At 39.0% G+C, this 22,424-nt stretch overlaps 1 protein-coding gene across 1 annotated transcript in view; it reads left to right on the forward strand.

Moving 5' to 3' along the window:
• dmxl1 (Dmx like 1) overlaps nucleotides 1–22,424 on the forward strand; it is a 62,116-nt gene that overhangs the window by 9,740 nt on the left and 29,952 nt on the right. Inside the window, 30 exon segments of the mRNA XM_030144579.1 lie at nucleotides 471–675; nucleotides 2,699–2,723; nucleotides 2,726–2,872; nucleotides 3,790–3,792; nucleotides 3,795–3,893; nucleotides 3,896–3,963; nucleotides 4,149–4,394; nucleotides 5,289–5,311; nucleotides 5,313–5,367; nucleotides 5,369–5,420; nucleotides 5,423–5,962; nucleotides 6,403–6,524; nucleotides 6,907–6,984; nucleotides 6,986–6,997; nucleotides 7,375–7,477; nucleotides 7,595–7,714; nucleotides 8,526–8,744; nucleotides 9,193–10,445; nucleotides 10,867–11,125; nucleotides 11,829–11,962; nucleotides 12,709–12,895; nucleotides 13,016–13,126; nucleotides 15,245–15,414; nucleotides 16,107–16,204; nucleotides 16,308–16,473; nucleotides 18,367–18,495; nucleotides 18,679–18,826; nucleotides 22,188–22,255; nucleotides 22,257–22,367; nucleotides 22,369–22,423. Of these exon segments, the coding sequence (XP_030000439.1) occupies nucleotides 471–675; nucleotides 2,699–2,723; nucleotides 2,726–2,872; nucleotides 3,790–3,792; nucleotides 3,795–3,893; nucleotides 3,896–3,963; nucleotides 4,149–4,394; nucleotides 5,289–5,311; nucleotides 5,313–5,367; nucleotides 5,369–5,420; nucleotides 5,423–5,962; nucleotides 6,403–6,524; nucleotides 6,907–6,984; nucleotides 6,986–6,997; nucleotides 7,375–7,477; nucleotides 7,595–7,714; nucleotides 8,526–8,744; nucleotides 9,193–10,445; nucleotides 10,867–11,125; nucleotides 11,829–11,962; nucleotides 12,709–12,895; nucleotides 13,016–13,126; nucleotides 15,245–15,414; nucleotides 16,107–16,204; nucleotides 16,308–16,473; nucleotides 18,367–18,495; nucleotides 18,679–18,826; nucleotides 22,188–22,255; nucleotides 22,257–22,367; nucleotides 22,369–22,423 (5,006 nt within the window).

A 22,424-nucleotide genomic window follows, 5' to 3' on the forward strand; every position in this document is an offset into this window, starting at 1 on the left:
CTAGTTATAGCAGTGTTAATACTGTCTAACATAATTATCTCTGACAGAAATTATTGAAGTGCCATACAGTTCTCTGCAGATTTATAAGTCTTTAGCACCTTATAGATATATTATTGTTCCATTATCACATAAATAAAGCCCGTTTTTAAGAAATTCAAGTAATAGCAGCATAAGGTCTTTTCAAAATCCAGCTTTCTTTCTTTAGACATTTCACATTTTACCCTTTTAATGTCAATCAAACAGTTGTATAATTCACTATATCCATATCTTACATCCAGGACAGAGATTCCATTTATTACTTTTTGACCTGTAGTTTATTTGCTGCTTTACAGTTGCTTACTCCTTGACCTACCATTGAAAACCATAACCTCCAGAAGACATTTTGAGAAGTTGATTGCCCTCCAGCTGACTTCACCCTGACCTGTTTTCTCCCTTTTTTCCTTTTCTTTTTCATCTCTCTCTCCACACAGAGGTTCAGTCTGTAACGTTCTGCTTACCTGCTGTAAAGACAGCGTGTGTCGCCTCTGGGCAGAGACGCTGTTACCAGGTGACAGTCTCCTGCCTAGTCACCATAACAACCACACAAATGGCCAACACAGTGACACTCTGAGATGTGCCGGCCCTTCTTGGAAAAACACCTGCAATGGAAAGGGACAAGGAAGAACAGCACAAGAAGTAAGTCATTGTGACATTGTTGTTGCTAAAAGAAACACATAATGATAATTGAATACAATGAACCAAGAGGAAATCAGGTTGTCTGTGATGTCTTTCTGTCCTATTTTTAATTTGCTGCCATAATTTGTAAATAGAACACACCAACTGAGACAGTATGAAGAGCTCTTGTGTTACAGCAAAATAAATAATGGTTGACAAAAACTAAGCCACCTATGTTGGTTAAATAATTGCTTTCTGGGACCAATTTATTTTTCGACTGTTGAGAAAGAATTTTTCTAACTTAGTATGGGATAAATATAGTTTTTCTAACCACCATCATTTTATTTTGTAGGGTAAAGTGGTGCATTACACATATAGCTTGCTGCTTTTTCCAATTGAGCTCTGAAGTAGAACCCAGATTACTGTACTGTCAGCCCTGTTAATATTTTACATTAGCGTACAGCAGAGATAAGTGATAAGGAGCAAAGGGAGGAAGCGAAAACGGAGGCTTAGTAAAGTTAAAAGAGAAAATTAATTGGCTCTCAGATATAAAGATGATTTTTGAACCATTGTGGGCCTTAGGACAAGCATCAATAAAGTGCATTCAGATACTCTGTAATCTATGCTACACCACAAAATTGAGGTAAACAAGGTTTGGCTGGAATTTTGCGGTATGATCAATAAGACTTAACTACAAAATACCAAGTCTTGTGGTTTTACCAAAAAAAAAAAAAAGTAAAGCCATTAAGAAATAAAGCATAAAGTTTCACCTCACAGCCTCTATCAGCATATGCCATGCACAGCAGTCTCACTTGGTATTTATGATCATGAAAAGTCCAAGTCTAACCTTTCAATTCCTTCTTATCATGAAATGTTCTTAGAAACAAAGAGCATCTATTTTTGATTTATTCTTGAAGCAGTACTCCTTAGCTATAGTGACATTTGCTCGTTGTCGATTTTTATTATTGGTCCGCATCATCTTGACACTGTTGCATCATAGTTACAGTGTTTTTTCGTGACCACCACCCACTGATAGGCATCAGATATACCACTTCTATTCTATAACTGACATTTAAATGGTTAAGTTTCATTGGCAATTATAAAGCTTCAGGCATATTAAATTACAGGAAAAGTATGTATGCAAATTACTCTTTCATGCCTTGGGGAAAGTCTGGAAGAGAACATGCGTGGAATTATTCACTGCAAAAATTACCGACAGTGTGGAGTGATCCAGGCAGTGCTACTTCTTACAGTAAAACTGGTTAGATGGACAACAGTGAGAAAATCCTGTTTTAATCTCCGTTTTGGTATAAAGCCTCAGGGTAGGATAAGCAGTACAAGATTCCTTGTGAAATCAATCAAGTTACTTAATCCCAAACTTTTTTGATTAGAGTGCTGTTTGAGAACCTCTGGTGCAGATGCTAGTATGGGATTTTCACCACAATATATTGTATTTGCACACATCCATTTACCTAATGCTTACTAATGACTGACCATGCTTTGAGATTTAAGTGTAAATGTAGGTCTTTAAACTGTCAAACACATCAAACATTTTACTGAAACTGAACAGAAACAACAGAATCATACAGCACTGTATGAGTACCAACTGAACACTTTCACTTCCTTTCACACGCAGTGTTTCTCACTCAACACTTTTGCATGCTCTCTTTCTTTCTTTTTTTGGTCTGTTATTTTTACACAACTTAAATTCTCATCCCTTAGAGATGCACCTGTTTGCAAGGCAGAGACAGTGGCCAAGAAGCTGTGCTTAGTGACAAGTGAATTTATATACAACCACCAACGCAGGTGTTTGCGCCAGAGGCAGCATGAAGCTGTAGCTGTGTTTACACACCCTGCTTCATATGAAATCTATCAGTTGCTTTACAGATCACATCTTACCTGTTTTTCAGGTCATTTGAAAATTATCTAATTATGTAGTTTTATGTTGGATCTTACAAGATACAGAGCAGACAGTAAAAATGACACAACATGGTAACTTGTGATTGCTACTAAGTCAAATTGACTAATTTATGTTGTCCGATAGTTCAACTTTAATGAGTCGTTGCACTCTCTCGTGACGTACCTTATCCCTCTCTGACTGGCTGCCTGCCCCACAACCAGAGCCGACACTACAACCATAGAAAATGCAGCAACAACACACCTCATGCCAATGCTCTCTGCCACTTCCACATCACTGCCAGTATCAACCCTGCTACAGGTACGACTGAAAAATACAGTTCATCTTTATGGGTAAAACAAATGTTTAACATAATATGTCTGTAGAAAAAGTCATCTTTTATATTTTCAACTTGTTGTATGAATCACTAACTTTGCATAGAGAACTTTGTAAATCTTCACGTTTCATGAAAGGAAAACATATTACCTCATTATTTGACACAATTATCAGATTTTCTGTACCAGAGAGGCTTTATCAGACTAGTACCTGAGCAGTAAACAATGCATTAGTTCTCCTGTTGATATTTAATACTGCTTGAACTTCTAGAAATTATCTTCAGACCCACTTCTTTCTTAGCATTTTCATTGTTGACAGTTTGAAAACATTTTGCTTTTATTTGTTGGTACGTTATTTTTGTTTGTGCAATGCTTATTGTGTAATGATAGTCTCTGAATAATCTTTGCTCCTGTTAATTCATGGATTTGCCTTGATATTTTATTCACACAGTGGGTTTCTGATCTCTCTGTATATATGGCTTTGGTCAAACTGATTTGACTTGACATGCTTAAAAGAATCTCACTGTACCGTGGGTCAGAGGGCTACACCTCTGTATTTCTGATGGCAAACTTGGCTGTGATGTTTTAGAGCACTGGCCTAAAGTATTTATTTAACATCCCAGCGAGCTGTTGAGTACATTGGAAGGCATTTCATTTGATTTCTCTGTATTTTCTATGGAGCAGCATAATCTGACCTGAAACAGGATAAATCTTAGCTTGTTTCTGCCTTGGGGCCCGACAAGTCATGTAGGATTCTATTTGTATGCATGAATTCTGTTTTAGCATAATGCACACATCATGAAAAGACATTTGCTCAAAAACATTTGCCCTGTGTTCTTTTTAATGTATACTTCATCATTGAAAAAAATATACATGTTGATTTTTTTTTTTTCTATATTCCAGACATTCTTTGCTTCCCTCGATCTCCTCTTTGACATCGGTGGACGATGAAGAACCTGGAGGACTTTTTACTGTCCATTGGCTTAACAACAAAGAGCTTCATTTCACTTAGCTATGGAAGTCTTCCTGCAGCAGCTCCGCGGCAGCTTGGAGCAACAGAACGAATGCTCCATGAAGGTACTGAAAAATATCTGAATCAGGCACTGACACTTTATTTGTAGGGGTGTGCAGATAAGGCTGGAAGAACACTGTCAAAACTCGATCCTGACTTTTGACATCTCAGTTTTACTTTTGTGTTTTCCTTTTTTTGCCCACTCTAACTTTCAGAAATTTACATTTAAGCATTGGTTTTTCTTCCAGAGCCTGAAGATGATGATAATTTTGATGCAGAAGAAAACACTGGCAAAGCAACTTCAATTGAGCACCAAGGATCTGAGACAGCAGCTCTTCATCTAGCTGCAGTGGGGCACCAGGTGGACGTTCTCTTAGAGGAGTGGAACAAAGGTGCCGACATGTTGTTCAGCATCCATCCCATGGACGGATCTCTGTTAGTCTGGCACGTGGACTGGTTAGATGAATACCAGCCAGGCATGTTCAGACAAGCTCAGGTACATTCACTGTAAATGGTCTTTTCAATGAAATTTTGGGATATTGAATCATCAATGTTTTAGTAACAACAATCTTAATCTCCACTGCCTGCCTTCATTAATAGTATTGTCCAGTTGACATTTATGCAGCACTGTTATGATTGAGGACAAAGGAGTCACTGTAATATTTTAATGCCTGCGTAATTGTATTTAGATCATAGTCCAACTTGGTTAAAAGTATTCGTTCTCTTTTTAGTTTAATAAGATCACTGTAAACTGATCCATTTTTTCCCCTGTTTCAGCCTCTCAAACAGCCTGTTTATATTCACAATTTGGAGAAGCAGCACACAGGGATAACATAAATTCATCACTGCATTATTGTTGTGTATCATTTGATAGCCATGGTGGTGTAGCTCCCATTATATTGGCCTTTTATCTGGTCGTGCACACAATTATATTCTAATTAAGTTTGACTTCATATGAAATTAAAAAGTGCCCCGATGCGTTTTTATTAACAATGAAATAATGAGATCTCTTGGTGTACTAGTCAGTCAGCTGGACAAGGCAGCTGAAAGAATCACAAGCTTAACTGACAAACAGATTATTAAAGCCAGGCTTCTTGTAATAACAGGCATGAAAATAATGGGTGCATGAAAATTCCTGTGTATTATTTTCCTCTATCCCTGGCATAGTCATTCCAGTAATTTCATAACTGTCATTCATTTCCCAGTCTTTTAACCCAGCTGTGAATTATCCAGTAGTTGCTTACAAAATTAGTCCTCAGTTACTTGTTGTCTCAATATCTACTCAGAATACATGTTACAAAGCGGTGGAATTAACTGAAATTCTCTCACTTCAAAACCACAACTACTACTTGTTTTAAATGTCTTTCCTGTGCTGTTCTTTCTTTTTCAGGTGTCTTTTGTGTCTCGTATCCAGTAGCATTCCCTGCAGTGATGCAATCTCTCTGAGCCATAGTGTGGTTATGTATGCCCTGCAATAAAAACGTGGATCTGGCTATCCAGCATGGCAGGCAGCGACCACCTGGAGCACACTGCCTCAAACCAAATCTGCACTCATTAGTTACGGAGGTCAAGGAAAATCTGCAGCCAGCAGTAGTCTTCGACTGAGCATTTTCACCCCCAACGTCCTTATGATTTCCAAACATGCTGACGGCTCTTTGAACCAGTGGGCAGTCAGCTTCGCAGAGGATTCTGCTTTCTCCACGGTGCTTAGTGTCTCTCACAAGTCACGGTACTGTGGCCACCGTTTCCACCTCAACGACCTGGCCTGTCACTCCTTACTGCCCCTGCTCCTCACCACCTCACACCACAACGCCTTGAGGACGCCTGAAGTAGACAACATCCTGCCCCTCCAGCCCCAGGGCAAGGCCCACCCGGGTCTCGTTGGGTGGGTTTCCCAGGATCCCAACGCCATCTACAGTGAGCTGATCTTATGGAGAGTGGACCCAGTTGGCCCACTGTCTTTGTCAGGAGGTGTCTCTGAGTTAGCTCGGATCAATTCTCTGCACGCCTCAGCCTTTGCTAATGTAGCATGGCTGCCCACGCTTATTCCCAGCAGCTGTTTAGGTAAGGAGATATGAGGACTTAATTTTTCAGAGCATTGCCTCATTTTCATAATTTCTTTTGTTTATCAAACAGTTATTTTGGTTCATAAATTTGAATAATTAACTGTGGCCGAATGAGACTACTAGGTTTGGGATATAAAATTCACATAAATAGATTTTTACAACGATTAACAAGTTTTTTTGGGTCCCTAATTTGCAAACTGAAAAACTATTGTTGTGTAAACAACTATTTTAAATTCTGTGAAATCCAAGTGGGCTTTAGGTTTCCAAATATCCAAATACTATAACTTCTGTGTAAATAGTCAGTTTGACAGTACAACTTTCTTAACTTTTCTTTTTCCAAATGTACTGTGTTTTCTGTATATTTACTCTGGTTTGTGTCTCCCCCCCCATATGTATAAGTGGATGTTCAAATGGGTTCTTCTTTCTTCTATTCAATAGGTATGTATTGTAACTCTCCCAGCGCCTGTTTCGTGGCCAGTGACGGTCACTCACTCAGGCTGTATCAGGCGGTCATTGAAGCAAAGAAACTCCTAAGTGAGGTCTCTAATCCTGAGATATCAGTAAGTTATTTGCAAAAGTGCAAACAACTAAATGCACAAATGCACTGTTGCATTTGTTCACATCAGCAGCCTTATTTTCTCGTTTTTACTGTTTAGCATAAGTGAGCAAGGCAATAAGATTTCATTAATTTAAAATCTTACAACTTCATCAACATCAGTTTATGGATGACTGGATACAGAAAGCATGCGAGAACATGTAATTGTTCTCGCATGCTTTTTTTAGGTTAGAGATGTTACTTCTGTTAACATATGAAGTAATAAACTATGTTGTCTTTGGAACAGTTCATACCCCTGGCATTAACCGATGCCTTGTGACATTCATGAACCATGACATGACCATACCATATTTCTTGTGTGCCCTTCTTTCTTTTTTCTGCTTTAGAAATATGTTGGTGAGGTTTTCAACATTATCAGTCAGCAGTCTACAGCAAAACCAGGATGTATTATAGAGCTTGATGCCAATCACTGACTTTGTAGTATATATGAAGACAGAGAGAAACATATATCTTTTTTTCTATCACCACAATCAGTGTCTCACTCGCTTGCATATCTTCCCATGACAAGGTACTGTAAACTTGTAGATGAGTAAGAACGTTACATAAATGATCAAGCTGAATAGAGGGCGTATTGCATTGTAGGCCATTACCAGTATGTAGCATTCTGCAGTGGATTAAAGTGTGTTGAAGGTCAATCATTAACAACTGAAAACGGGTGCGCAGCAATGCTTATCATGTGTCCAGGTAAGCTGTAGGTTGTGTTTGTCTTAGTGTTCCTGCATATTTGCTATCAGATGTTGAAATATGTTGCTGATTTATTTGATGCAGCTTAATAATGCTGCTGCTCTCTACAGCAGGGCAAAGAGACCCAGCTCCTGCATGTTTTTGAGGAAGACCTGATCCTCGGCAGTGGAAGAACAGAAAGCACACAGGAAACTTCAGATTCTTTTCTCACAGGTCTAGATGAAACTAATTTTTTTTTTTGTAATAAAACACTGTGCCAACAAGATGTTTAAAGGTTAAATAACAGGGAGTGTATTCATATTATTTGTGTATCTGTTTGTTTCTATGCAGCCTCGAGCCAGCCAGCCTTCTCTGCACGTTTTTTCCTTGTGGTGGTAGAATTGACCCCATCAGGTCGCTCACTCCTTCACATGTGGCATCTGCATCTTGCTGCTCAACCTGTCACCATGGGTGGTTGTGTTCTTTCAACAAACAAACAAAATTTGTTTATCTAATATATACTTAGGGCTAGGTTTTGTCTTGTGTGGAAAATTAAATGAATTTTTAAAAACCTTAGATGTTAATTCTGTAATTTGCGACATTTTATGGTGACATGAATCCTTTGCACAGCCTCAGTAGTGGATATATTGCTCAGATATCTTTTTTCCTACATTATTTTTTAAATGTGGTTCATATCAGTTTCCAGTGTGAACTGAACATGTGAATTTTTAACTGACCCACATGTACAACCAAGAATAACATCACATGCAGCATGTAAACATGGAGGTCACAGAAGTCAGAGCCTCCAGTTTCATTTACAAGTCAATATGCAGTTGAATTCAGCAGATGATAATGATGAAGAGGCGGAGAATAAAAAGAAGCAAACTTTTTTTAAGATCGTCCCCTGCCAGCATAGAATTGTGATAAATGCTGAACTAAAGTCACATGAATCCCAATATGACTGCTCAGACTGAGGTCACACTGCATACAGTCAGATCTGTATCTGGTGGAGGACTAGAAGTGGCTTCAGTCAGAAGTGAAGAGATCATATTCCATCTGATTTATGGTTTTAACAAAATTATGTAAAGACCACATTTGAGTCATATATAGGAGTGGGGGGAAAAAATTGGGCCAGTTTAGCCAGCTGCCACTTAAATTAGTTGATGTTTTACTGAGCACAAAGTTGCCTCTTCATTTTTAAATAATAATTGATGTAGAATTCATGTAACAACTTGTTTTATGAAAACTTTTTTTTTTCTTCCTCTCATTTGTGTTTCTACAGAGGACACCATCACAGAAAAGGATTCTTCCACTGCTTCCTCTATGAACAGCTCTCAGTTTAACTTTGAGACATTCAGTTCCCCAGTCACTCCGAAGAGTAAACCCTGCACTTCCAATCTGCAGAGTGCATGTCGCCTCAGCCTCACAACACACAGGCTTTACAGCCAGGAGATGGCTCTGCCAGCAGGAGTAGAGGCCATCAGTGTTACACCCTCAGCAGGCAAGAGATTACCACACACAGATGACACAATTGTTGTGATGTGCAGGGAAAAACACACAGCTTATCCAGTCACTAAAATGTAGTGATAGAAGCTGCCAAGTATTAATTATAGAAATAATAATGATGTTTTTGTATTTGCATCTAAATTGTTTTGCAGTTATGCAATAAGTCAGTGGAGAGTTGCTTCAATTATATTTGTAATGAAAATTGGATGCTCACGACTTTATTGTTAGCCTGACTACCCAAGTATGAACAAAGTTTTAAGGAGGAAAATTATTTTTAATTTAATGTAAACATAAAAAAGGAATCACAAATCATCTGACACAAAAAAAAACTTAGAGCCCGAACTGTTATCCTTAGTACACTTATTAGTTCTACAAATGAGAAGTTAATTGAAACAGGTTGTGTACATCTTTGTTACCTGACGGTCACTGATCTCTTCCTCCAGGTCACCTCAGTGCATCATGCTCTCTACCAACTGGCCGTGTGCCTTACCTTCTTGCCACTTCCTGTTCAGATGGAAAGGTACGCTTCTGGAGATGTAATGTCACAGTGACAGAGGATTCCACTACAGACGGGTTGGTGTACCAGTGGGAGGAGTGGCCTCTCCATGTGGAGGAGGGACTTCCCAATGGCAGTGCAGTAAGCGTACCAGGTTACCCAATAGAGGTCAGCTGCTGTCACACTGGACGGATTGCAGTGGCCTACAGACTTTCGCGAAATACTCCTCTTAACTCAACGCCTCAACAAAATTCAAATGCACGGTTGAATTTCCCACCTGCCCTGGCTTCATCCCCTTATATCCACCATGACAACAGCCACCAGATCCCAACCCTCACTGTTCAGCGCAGTCCAAATGTTACCCCAAGCTCAAACCCACCTAGCAACAGGGAGCCACAGGTCTGTATTGGTATCTTCCAGTGTGAATCCACTGGTGGTTCACAGTGGATTCTAGAGCAGACCATAGTCCTCGACAGTACAGATCCTACAGCCAACAATGGCACATCTGGTAATATTAATATTCCAGGTAGTAATATGGACCTCTTCATATCCAACGAGAACTGCCTTGGTTCTTCTTCAAAGAACCTTGTTCATCTGGACTGGGTCTCTCAGGAGGATGGGTCGCATGTTCTAACTGTTGGCATTGGAACAAAGATTTTTATGTACGGCCGTCTCTCTGGTAAACCTCCAGAACTCGGTCTTTCGTACGATGGCAGTAAAGACCAAAGCTTGTCCCGCCTTGTTCTGCTTCGATCAGTGGATCTGGTCTCTTCTGTTGAAGGCTCATTACCTATCCCAGTCTCCCTTTCATGGGTACGGGATGGTATCTTGGTACTGGGCATGGACTGTGAAATGCATGTCTACTCCCAGTGGCAGCCCCCGAAACCACCCCAGCCTAGTGCCACCACTGTCCCAGATACCGACATCAGTAGCAGCGTCTCCTCCATCGTCTCTGCTGTCAGACAGAGCCAGGAGGAGGGGCTCAGCCCGGGGCCCCACATGTCATCACTGGCACCGCCAAAAAGGGCCCTCACAAGGTCAATGATGAGCCTGGCTCAAAAACTCAGTGGGAAGAAAACAGCTTATGATCTGCCTGTGGAGATGGAAGACTCTGGATTATTTGAAGCTGCGCACAACCTCTTTCCCACCCTGCCGCAGTACCACCCGGTTCAGTTACTGGAGCTGATGGATCTGGGGAAGGTCAGTTAATTAAATTACATAATGATGGCTGTATGTACTATAGAGGCATGCATTGATATAGTGGCTGAACTTTATTGGCCAATATCAGCTTGTTCGCTGCCATCAGCCAATCAGCAAATAGGACAGTATTCACCAAACGATGTCCTTGTTGGCACAGAAAGGTAAATAAAAAGCAAACAAAAAACATCAATATCAGCCAATAGTTATTAAGAAAGTGGTGTATTGGTGGATATTTTGTACTGTTTCTAAAGTTTGTCAATTTAATAATTTCCCTATTTGCCATAGTAATGCAGTCTTATTTTTGAGTTTTTAACTTTTTTACAACAGACCAGAAAAATTAAATTTAAGGGAGGGCATAGAGGTGTTGTTGATAGTTTTCAAAATATCGTAAGTATATCTTGGTCATATCATCTCTTTCAAGGTTCACCGTGCCAAAGCCATTCTCTCCCATCTGGTGAAATGCATTGCTGGAGAAGTCGTCGCTCTAAAAGACAGTACCACAAATCCTGAGAAACGTGTACGCTCACGAACCATCAGTGCTGGAGGCAGTACAGCTAGGGACAGAAAAATGTTCAGCAAAGCTGAGAACTCAACCCCTGACTACACAGAGATTGATTCAGTACCTCCCCTGCCTCTGTATGCCCTTCTGGCAGCTGATGAAGATACATCACCAAAACCTGGTAGGTAAACACTATATTGCCTTATGCTGTTTATTTTCTGTTTGTCATCTTCACCCAATGCCAACAAGCTGGCTTCTTCCTATGTAAAGTTTGCATATCCTCCCTTTGACTTTATGGATTCTCTTAGGTACTCTGGCTTCTTCTCATAGTCCAAAGGCCTGCACCATAATATGTTAAATGCTCAGGCTAAATTGCCTACAGGCGTGAATGTGAAACTGAATGGTTGCTTGTTACATTGTCAGCCTTGGCAACCTGTCCAGGATGTACTCCACCTACGCCCTGTGTCTCTACAGAAGATTAAACAGTCCCAGAAAATGAATGAATGCATGAAGTAGACTTTCACAGCTTTGGATGAAAGCAACCTAACACAAAATACTCCCTGTAGAACAATTCAAGTGATGAAAGGAGAGATGGTATTTACAGTTAAATGAAGAACGTTTTTTATCTACCCTGCCTGAAGGTGTAAGAGAAGGAGCATAATATCTTGCGTTATTCTATGGTCTCAGATTTTCTCCCCATTGTGTCTTTGGGGATAGAATATAAGGGAAATGAAAGTAGAAACATGTACAGTGTGTGGAGATTTCCTGCTCTTTGGTATTTTAATTTAATCAGTTGTCTCCCCCAGCAGGAGGATTTTTTTCTTAAGGTTCCTTATGAAATGCTTGTCTTGAGTAATTTATTTCTCTCTTGTGCCGCGCTACAGATAAAGTGGGCAGTGTGAGCGGAGATAGTGGGCATGGTTCCAGTCACACAGACGCTTATGATGAGCTGTTTCATACACCCAACTTAGTGGACCTAGACCCTCTGGACAGCGATCAAGAGGAAATGGGGAACAAGGTCAGTTTCTGTTGCTTGTAGTTGGTTGAAATGATTTTTGAAAAATGGAAGGTGGCAGCACTGTTTTAAGCTCTTTTAGTATTCTACTATGTAGTTCAGACATGCATAATTATGTGTGTCAAGTTTAATTTTAGATATTTGATACCTAAGAGGGTAGATGAGTCATAGCCCATGGCTGTAGTAGCTGAATGTTACATTCTCCCTTTATGAAGCATTGTTTCCTGCTTTTCGCTAAAACTTACCCTATTAGACCTACCCTACTAGAAAGAAGCCAGATATTCTTATATATACCCAAATTTGGTATTTAGTAAAATAAAATATCAGCTAACATTATAGAAAGTTGTGTTTATGATGAGCAACGAAAACATAAGATGTAAGAGGGACTTAATAATCTTGAACTGAGAAGTTATAGAAGTCATTTCACTCTTAAAACAAGGAAAAGAGTCGAGTTCCTCTAGTGCTGTATGACGCACACAATTATTGTAGCTTGTTTCCAGTTAAATGTAGCTCAGTATTAGCTGGATTATCTTATTAATATGAAGCTGGGTACATTTTTTTAAAATGAGATTTCTTCACAAACAAGAAAAAAGAAAAATGGGATGCTTGACACATTCATTTTTCTTTTCAGGAAAAAAAAGACAAATTTTCAGAGTAGTCTGTTTTTTCTTCCCTGACATTCTTTTTTTTTTTGTCAGTGTACAATAGATATGTGTGAATTGAAAAATAAATGCTGTTCTCTGTCTTAGGTTATTGACTTGTCCCAGTACAGTCCAACATACTTTGGTCCAGAACATGCCCAGGTTCTATCCAGCCACCTCCTCCACTCCAGTTTACCTGGCTTAACTCGTATGGAGCAGATGTCGCTCATGGCGTTGGCTGACACAATAGCTACCACAAGCACAGACCTCAAGGACTGTCAGGGCAAGAGCAAAGGTACTGATGCCCTGCAGTTCTCTGATAAAAAGTAACTGGAACAAAATGAATAGACATGCCTGATTCGGTAACTTAGTTTGAAAATGTACCAGTAATTGAAGCCATTTCTTCCCCAACCAGGCGGAGAGACGCTGGATGAGTGTGGTCTGAAATTCTTGCTGGCTGTCAGGCTCCATACATTCCTCTCTACCTCGCTGCCCCCGGCACACAGAGCACAGCTGCTACGGCAAGGTAAAGTGGGACACTGGCTCTCAAACTGTTTTTACTTTTGGGGTTTTAAAGATATCATTCCAGAATCCACAATTGTGGCTGGTACATGTGAGCTTTATTCACTGTGCAGTGGAGACCAACAACAATGTACCAAAATTGTCTGTAGCTGTGTAACTCTGCAATGAACAGTTTATACAAAAGCTGATCAGATGGGCCAAGTTAAGTTAATCACTGTAGTACAACAAAGATAGTGGAAGCTGTATTCTATATGATCATGGGTGGTAAGACAACAAGAACTGTATTCAATAATCAAGAGATAATGAACAATAAAGGTCATGAGATCATGAGTGGATAAAAAAGGCAAATGACTGAATTACAGTTGAATGTCTCAGGTGTGAGTAACAGCAATAGGTATTTGTAAGAGAGAGACAACCTATTAAAACAAACTACAAAAGAAGAAAATGAAAACAAAATCATTTTTTTCAAAATTATTTTTTAACCGAGATGTTACATCTCTTTAATGTATTTCAGAACTTGTGAGACATAATGCTAATGAGGAAGCCTTGGTAACCTGCATATGCTCCAATATTGCTCCAGTACTGACATATCTTATAAGGCCACTAACTCTAAAATCCACTAAAGCTTTGAAAAGAGAGGGCAACTGATTCTCAGTCTCATGGTGAAGACATCAGATATTCATCATCCTTAAAGCAGCGAATGACTTTCATCACAAATTTTTTTTCAAATTTGTAAAACCCCAGTGATAGCCTAATTATCACTAATTCATTAGTCTTTCCGTGCTTACACACCTGAATCACTTCTCTCATGGTGAACATCTTCAAAGATGACTCCATCATAACCACAGTCCGCTTGTTTCCATAACAGACTCAAACATCACTCAGGCCTTTTCGGAAATTTTGTCACAAAGTGCATTGTGGAAATGGGAATTCCACGCCGTAACAATTTTGCTGTCTCTTTGTGAGTGCTGAATCCAAATGTCGCCTTTACCTCCATCCACCGACCATACTCATTCTTTAAAACAGCCCTGGTGGACGGTGTTTATGATTGAGTCCTCTTCGAAGTTGTTCACCATGAGGGAAGTGATTCAGGTGCATAAGCACAGAAGGACTAATGGATTAATGATGTTTAAGCTATCAGTCAGGTTTTACAAATTTGGGAAAAAAATGTAATAAAAGTCATATGCTGCTTTAAGTGATACATTAAAGTTACCCTTGAGCAATACATTCACTCCTGTCTACTCCCATGAAATTCTCTATATAATTCTTCTCAACACAACACCATGGAGCACAGTTGCCATTCACACAGTGTGTGTTTAATGTCTTTTTCTGCCTGTATACAGTCAAGTTGTTACACAAAATGTCAGTTTTTCCTGATATTGAATCCTAAAATCAAACACTGTATTGACATTGAAGCTAAATCTGACTGCACACTGTGCAACTTTCAAAGTTATAGAATTGTTGTAGTTATCACAACATATGTTTATAATATGATGGGGCATCTAAAGTTGTGGTTTACACATTACATGATGATGGGGGTTCACCAGGGATCTCCAACAACCATCTGGTGTCTGAAATACACTGAATCACAAATCACATGGAAAGTGGTGTGAGAAATTAAGTTGCAAGCAAAGATTGAGAGAGCTGGAGGTAAATAAATAATTTTGGAGTGAGTGCAGGTAGCTGCCTGCTTGTGTTCTGACTTGACAATTACATGTTTACGCTTTGTTTTTGTTTCAGATAATTGAAAACCTGCGTGTATTATTATATATTATAGACATCACAGAAGTGCAATTTGCTCTCTCATTTTCTGTAAGTTGTCACTGCTGTCGTAATGGTAAAAATATTTTTTATGCTACAAGTTTTGGGTATTTGGACATGTTACAGCCAGATATATGACATCTGAAATGCATCAATCCATCTCCCAGATGGCGTCTCTGAAAATTCACATGCAGACTGCCACTCATAGGAGTGAACATCAATTTGCCTCTAGCATGGGACTTTTGTCAGTGGAGTCCAGAAACTGTCAGGAAGTGGAAAATGAGAGCTTGTGTAATGTAGACTCAGCATAAGAAAAACAAGCAAACACTTCACCTTCTATGTTCTTTTTGGGTCTTCACAGGCTTGTCAACCTGTCATTACGCCTGGGCCTTCCACTCTGAAGCTGAGGAGGAGCTGCTGAACATGCTTCCTGCACTGCAGAAAGGAGAGCCCACCTGGACAGAGCTGCGCTCCATGGGCGTGGGCTGGTGGTTGCGTAGCACCAACAAGCTACGTAGGTGTATTGAGAAGGTGAGAGACACACTAATTCAGCTTACTATCATCAATTTAGATGTATGTGGGGAAATTTTAAAGATGACTCATAAGTTAAAATAAAATAGTATGTAGTTGAAAATAAAGTAGCAGTAACGATGAACTCTGTGACTCAAACCTTTTAATCCATCTTCATCTTTATTTAATGAAGTGGTTCATAATCTTTTAGTTTATATGAACAGCTTTTTTTTTTTTTTTTTTTTTTTTTTTTTTAAGCAAACTGTAGTGTTACATTATAAATGATGTCTTCAAGTTAATGTTTTATTATGTACTTTTTAAAAAAGAGTATAATAAAAAATAAAATCACTATTTGGTTTACAACGTAAAGACATACAAGGGGTCTGTACACACCAGGTTTGTCTTTTGCCATCAGAGTAGTTTCAAAGCTTTAATCACATTAAAACTCTTCACATAAAGCCTTTAAACATTAGCCTTCAGTATGTTAAACCTTTGTACTTAGAATTAATTGCTTCTTTTGGAAATTAAGTGCTGTCAGATCACTTTTGCTGAGGTTGCTATAAAACTATAACTATAGCTGAGCATGAGGTACTCTGCAAAATGACCTATAAAGCTTTAACTTCACTTTCTACGAATAAAAAAACTCTGTAGGAAAAAAATGTGGTGGTGTGAATTTAATGCTTGTTTTTTTTTCCGTTTTTTCTTTTTGTCAGGTTGCCAAGGCTTCTTTTCAGAGAAACAATGATCCTCTGGATGCAGCTATATTTTACCTCGCACTGAAGAAGAAAGCAGTGGTGTGGGGATTATATAGGTAGGCATATTTTCTACTAAACCAGAATTAGCGCTGCCAGATTACTGCAGACTGGTGACACTAGTATTTGTTGTTTCTGAATCCTAAATCTTACTTTCCCCAGATCTCAGAAAAATGCCAAAATGACAGACTTTTTCAGCAACAATTTCACTGAGGACCGATGGAGGAAAGCAGCACTGAAAAATGCCTTTTCTCTGTTGGGAAAGCAGCGGTTCCAGCACTCTGCAGCCTTCTTCCTGCTAGCTGGCTCCCTTAAGGATGCAGTGGAGGCAAGTGGAAAATAGATTTGCCTCTTAATAACTGTTCACAAGAAGCACTTGCTACTGAAATCAGCCTCCTAAGTAGGAAACCTTGCTTTCAGTAGGAGTTAAATCAAACTAGCGTGTTGACCCGTGGGGAATCACGGGTTCTAGATCCTCTGATACAGTTCATTTCTTTACTTTCTTTATGTTCTTGGTAAATTCCACTGGCACTTTCAGTTAAATAGCCTCTCTTCTGGTATGTCTGTTACGGCACATGAAATTTGACACGATGGCAACGTGGCCCTATTGTTTATCTGTTGCTAGGTAACCCACTTCAATGGTGATTCTATGATTCTGTGCATAGCACATGATTGGCCATTTGGAGTCCGTTGTATTCCAGAATTACAAATATCTCCCAAAATCTTAGTCCTATCAACTTGCCATTTTCACTAGTCTCTTCCCTGACCAAAAATACATAGGTATGCCAAACTGCAGTAGTCAGCTCTTTCCGGATTTTGTGTGATGCCTGAGACACACAGACAGAGTCCTCTTCCCTTTTATAATATAGATGGTCCTTATTTTCTCAAAGTCTCTGGCATTATTCATTCATTACCTCCACCAGGAGGTATTGTAATCGCTTTGCTTTGTGTGTTTACATGCGTGCATGTTTGTTTGTTTGTTTGTCTGTTAGCAAGATAACTCAAAAAGTTATGGATGGATCTTCAGGAAATTTTCAGGAAATGTTGATACTGGCACAAGCAAGAAATGATTAAATGTTGGTGGTGATCGGGGGGGGGGGCAGATCTGTCTTGGCAGAGGTCTGCGCTCTCCGAGTGCTTTTCTTGTTCATTTTCTGGACCTGCTTTATCTTCACTAGGGTCACTGGAGCCTATCCCTGCTACTCATGGGCGAAGGCGGGGTACACCCTGGACATGTCGCCAGTTCATCACAGGGCTGACATATAGAGAGAAACAGTTACTCTCACATTCACACCTATGGGCAATTTAGATGAACCTATCAGTGCATGTCTTTGGATGATGGGAGGAAGCCAGAAAGAACCCACACAGACACTGGGAGAACATGGCATTATAATGTAGACTTTTACTGACTATTGATATTCAAGGGTAGCGTTGAATGTCAAACTGTTAAAGACACAGTTCACAGAGGCTGCACGGAGGAATATTGATGTTGGCAGTTGACTCTCGGGTTATGCTGTCATTTGTCTTAATTTAAATTTTTTTTAATAACAATTTCAATAGCAGGTTACTAAATTCACACACCAGCACCACAGATTTATTGAAGTCTGAAATGGGGACAGCTTACCTACTATCTTTATTTAATTTGCATAAGGTCTGTTAACGGATATATTTTAAGATATTTTTAGAGTGATTCATGAAGCAGCATCACTGATTCTGCCATCTGTCACAAAAACACACATCTCCTTCTTTTTTGTTGTCATCTCAGGAGAGCTGCTTTTGGTCATTATGTTGATTTAACCTTTTACTTGCCAAGGTTATTTCCTGAGTAGAATGTCCCTGAAGCAGTGAGTCACATTATTTCATCTGTGTGAGTAACTGGAGCACTCTCGAAGCATTTTATGGAAATGAGCGTCCCCAAGGCAAAGGGCTACCATTGACTTTGTTTACTCCCAGTGGCTAGGAGGTGGTCTCATTGAAATGCGTCTCACACCTTATCAGTTGGAAACGAGTAAATCCACCTCATCCATCAGCTATCTGTTAGCTGTGAGATTATGATTTTTTATGACATTATTTGGCTTCTTCTCCTTTTCTTGTCTACATATGTGTATATGAAAGTGGTAATGTGTCAAATCTATTATCTGCTTATAGATGTTTCACATTTTTGCATTAAAACTGGCTGTGAAAACTCTATTTATTTATTGTTTTTTTTTTTTTTTTGCAGGTTTGTTTGGAAAAAATGCAGGACCTACAGCTGGCCCTGGTAATCTCCAGATTGTACGAGTCTGAATTTGAAACTGCATCCACCTACAAAAAAATCCTCCAGAGACATGTTCTGGGACAAGATAAACAGGTGCAGAAAGTTTGTTTTATGTATGTACAGTGTTGTTTTTTATTGTGGGGAAAAATGCATAATTTAATAAAACTGCCAGATGTTGTTTGACTTTGCTATTTGACAATTAATGTGCTGCAGAGACGCAAAACAAAAGCATTTCCCACGTGAGAAAGAAAACATGTGAATCTTGGTTTGTTTCAGATTGCTGCACATCCGGATCCTTTCCTGCGGAGCATGGCCTACTGGGTCCTGGAGGACTACAGCAGAGCGTTGGATACTTTGCTCGAGCAGCCTGCAAACAACACCACCAACACCAGCTCTGGGTTCACAGGGGCTAGGTCTGACACTGGTAGGTTTGCACCGCTTTTTATGCTAATTCATTTTGCTCATTAATTCATTTTAATGCATAGGTGACATTAAGATTATATAGTGTCTTTCTCCACACCAAAAAATTATTTTCTCATATTTTTTTCTTTTGTTGACCTACATAGTTGATTCACTTGAGTCAGCTGTTCCACAATTTCATTTGTAGGAAGCACGAACTGACTAGCACACAATTGCTTTTTGCATGAATGCATTTTCCATAAATCTGTTGTAATAATGTATGAGAGGAATGAAGAGGGCAAAACATAATCATAGATGCAATTCATATATTTACCCCTGTGGTGTTTGTTTGACATAAGAAATACTATGAGGTTGCTCTAGTTATTCTGATTCTTAATATACATTTGAGTTCTTTTTTGTAGTGTTCTTTTGTGCATGTTTTCAAAATAAACAATAACAACCCAGCGTACATTTAAGCCTGTATACAAATCTCTTAATTTGCAAGCCTTCGGTCAGAGGCATTCAGCAAAACAGGGACATTCCAGCCCCAGTTTATGAGATCAGTAATGGTTTTATTTAATATTATGAAAATACTTTAAAATGCTGCATTTTTTATGTCAGAGATTTTGTAATGTTCTGTCAAATGTTATTGTTTTTTTTTTCCAAAGACCACTCAGTTGAAATGATCATAACTAAGAAAAAAATAATTTCATGAAACATTCAGATTATTCAGATTATATACTCTTGACTGCAGCACTGAAATAAATACATAAGACTCTTTGTATTGTTTTTTTTAGGTTAGATCAAATCTCCTGCTTTTACAAAATGTCATGGCTTTGCATCTATTTTTGGACCTCTAAGTATATGAGCTTGCACAACTAATTGCATCCATATTCGACTCAGGAGACATTAAAACAAATATACAAGGCTTGCCTTAAAAATGGATGAGGACCTGAACTTGATATGACCTCAGCCAAACCCAGATTATTTTCCCTTTGTCAACTGTGATTCATAAATGATAGATAAACCTTACTTTACCTTACCTTCTCAGCTGGACTCGGGTACAGTACTCGCGCACGGGACGTTTGTATTTACATTGATAAAATTAAGTGGACTTTGGGGTCCAACATACTCTGATACAGACTCGGGTATGCAGTGTGAAAATGCCCTTATTGTCTGTCATGAGTGACAGAAATTCCTCTTTGACAGACTCGTATAAAAAACACTAAAGACAAACATTAAAACAAAAACGTTAAAAACAACATTCAAGTTGTTCTCCAAGAACATTTAACTACCTCTCATTGAAGAAAACGGTACTTATAGACATATGAAAGTGCCTCTGTGATGTGTTCTTTATATCCTTAAGAGGAGCAGTATTATGTCTGTTCATTTATATAGTTATACTTCAGGATGAAAGAGAGTGAATTTCATGAACTTTGCTACTTTTTAGTCTGCCAGCCTCATTATGCATTTTCGTACTTGAACTGGAGATGACAGGGAACTGTAGAGACAATAATATCAATGAACAGAGCTCAGTGAATCCAGGAAGAGGGTATTATAAACAAAACACAGCTTTTTGAAGTTAACTCTTTCCGTCTCTGTCTCAGTCAACCAAATAATTTGCATCTGCAGATAATTCTGTTGACCATTGTCTGTGTTAAAGTGTCCAGGCGTACAATACGTATTCTGGATGTGGGTCTCCAGAAATCATGTTTGAAAGGGGCTTTGGTAAGATGTCAGATTTGGAACTCAAAGAACAGGGAGCCAAGTCCTGCACATGCCCATTACAGCTAATTACACTGTATGCTATATAATACACGTGCAAAGTCAAACAAGAAATAAAACCCTATGTTGGGGTTTATTTAAGCGAGCAAAGTCACTCTTCAGACTTCTTTGTGTGGTAAACTCCATCCTTTGCTCTCACACCTACAGGCTTTAGTTATTTGAGTTAAGTTGAAGTGTTGCAGTTTTGCTTGAGGAAGTGAGAACATAGTTTTGGTCCACAATCATGTGTGATTAGTAAGGACTCATTTTATTTTATTTTAGAAATGGTTAAAATACAAGCAAAGTAGCGCAAGATATAAAAAAGATGTCTGGAGCATGAGAATAGGTTCCCACATGTTTAAAAGATGTACATATTTCACATTTACAATTAACAAGGCATCTAAAACAAGCAACAAATAAGTCCCTTCTACCTGTATCTACATTCCTTGCTTCTAACTCAAATTGTCATGGATGGATGGATGGATGGATAGATAGATAGATAGATAGATAGATAGATAGATAGATAGATGGATAGATGGATAGATGGATAGATGGATAGATGGATAGATAGATAGATAGATAGATAGATAGATTCGTTTGGATTCATATTGTATGAAAACAAAACAAACCTCTTTTTAATGTTCTTAACATTGTATTTTGTTAATTTACAGAGGACAAAAACCTCTATATGCTGTTTTTTGGAGCATAAATATTCATTGGCACCTTTCTAACACCTTTTGATGTGTCACCATAATTTAAAGATTAACAATGGAGGAAAAAGTAGGAAAACAAACACAATTTTTGCCAACAACATTTTGGTTTGTGATGGTAAACAGAACTAAACAAACAACTACGTGGCCCTCTCCTTTCCACTTAACAAAGAATAGAGAGAACTAATTTTCCATTACAGGTCACCCAAGCATGAGACTACATTACCAGATCAGTGTTGATAATGAAACAAAAAGCCATGAATAGAAAAATAAAACATTACTAGCGTGTTGACCCGTGGGGAACCACGGGTTGTAGATCCTCTGATACACTTCATTCCTTTACTTTCTTGGTAAATTCCACTGACATTTAACTTCTCAGCTGGCATGTCTGTTTCTGCAAACAAACAAAACACAAATAAACACATACATATCTTAACAAAGTCTACAGCAATGTTCTAAAGACGATATACAGGCAGAATGGGGTGACCAGAGTTGCTTTGTTTTTATATTTTCTGGCCCACCACTCAGTAATGCTGTTATTTGTTGGAGATATACACACACTGCAAAGGTCCATGCGCCTGCGCATCCTATACACAACAATATAAGATGAAACTGGTAAATACAGGCAGATGGAAGGTTCTCTTCAGGTAAATATGCAGTGTAAGAGGGTTGGAAGTGATGAATGTGACGTTATTGTGTGTTGTAGTTTAGTATTACTTATTGATTTTAGTTAATTATTCCATATTAGGTTTTTGGAAAATGTTACATATTTCCCCTTTTAACTGCATTGTGCTGGCTTATTGGCATAAAATATTAAGCAATGAGCTTATTAAATGCCATGGCAGGCTGAAACTTAGCCTGTGGCTGGTTTAGGTTTTTTTTTTAATTGTTTTTTTTTTTTGTCTACAGCAGGTTCCTCAGCTGTATCCTCATGTAACCCCGAGGTTTTCAACTTCTACACCTACCTCCGCACCCACCCTCATCCTCCTCCGGCGCCACTTTGGCTCTTCGGATAAAGCTAAAGTGGGCCTGACTGCTGAGGGTCGCAGGGCTGACTCCATCAGCCTGGAGGAGAGAAGGTTGTTTTTTACAGGCTGCATACGCACACCTGCAGGCTGGCTGCCCTATGCTAGCACTTGAAGTGCTCTC

Source organism: Sphaeramia orbicularis, chromosome 9 (assembly GCF_902148855.1).
Source record: "Sphaeramia orbicularis chromosome 9, fSphaOr1.1, whole genome shotgun sequence".
In the NCBI taxonomy this organism is placed as follows: Eukaryota; Metazoa; Chordata; class Actinopteri; order Kurtiformes; family Apogonidae; genus Sphaeramia; species Sphaeramia orbicularis.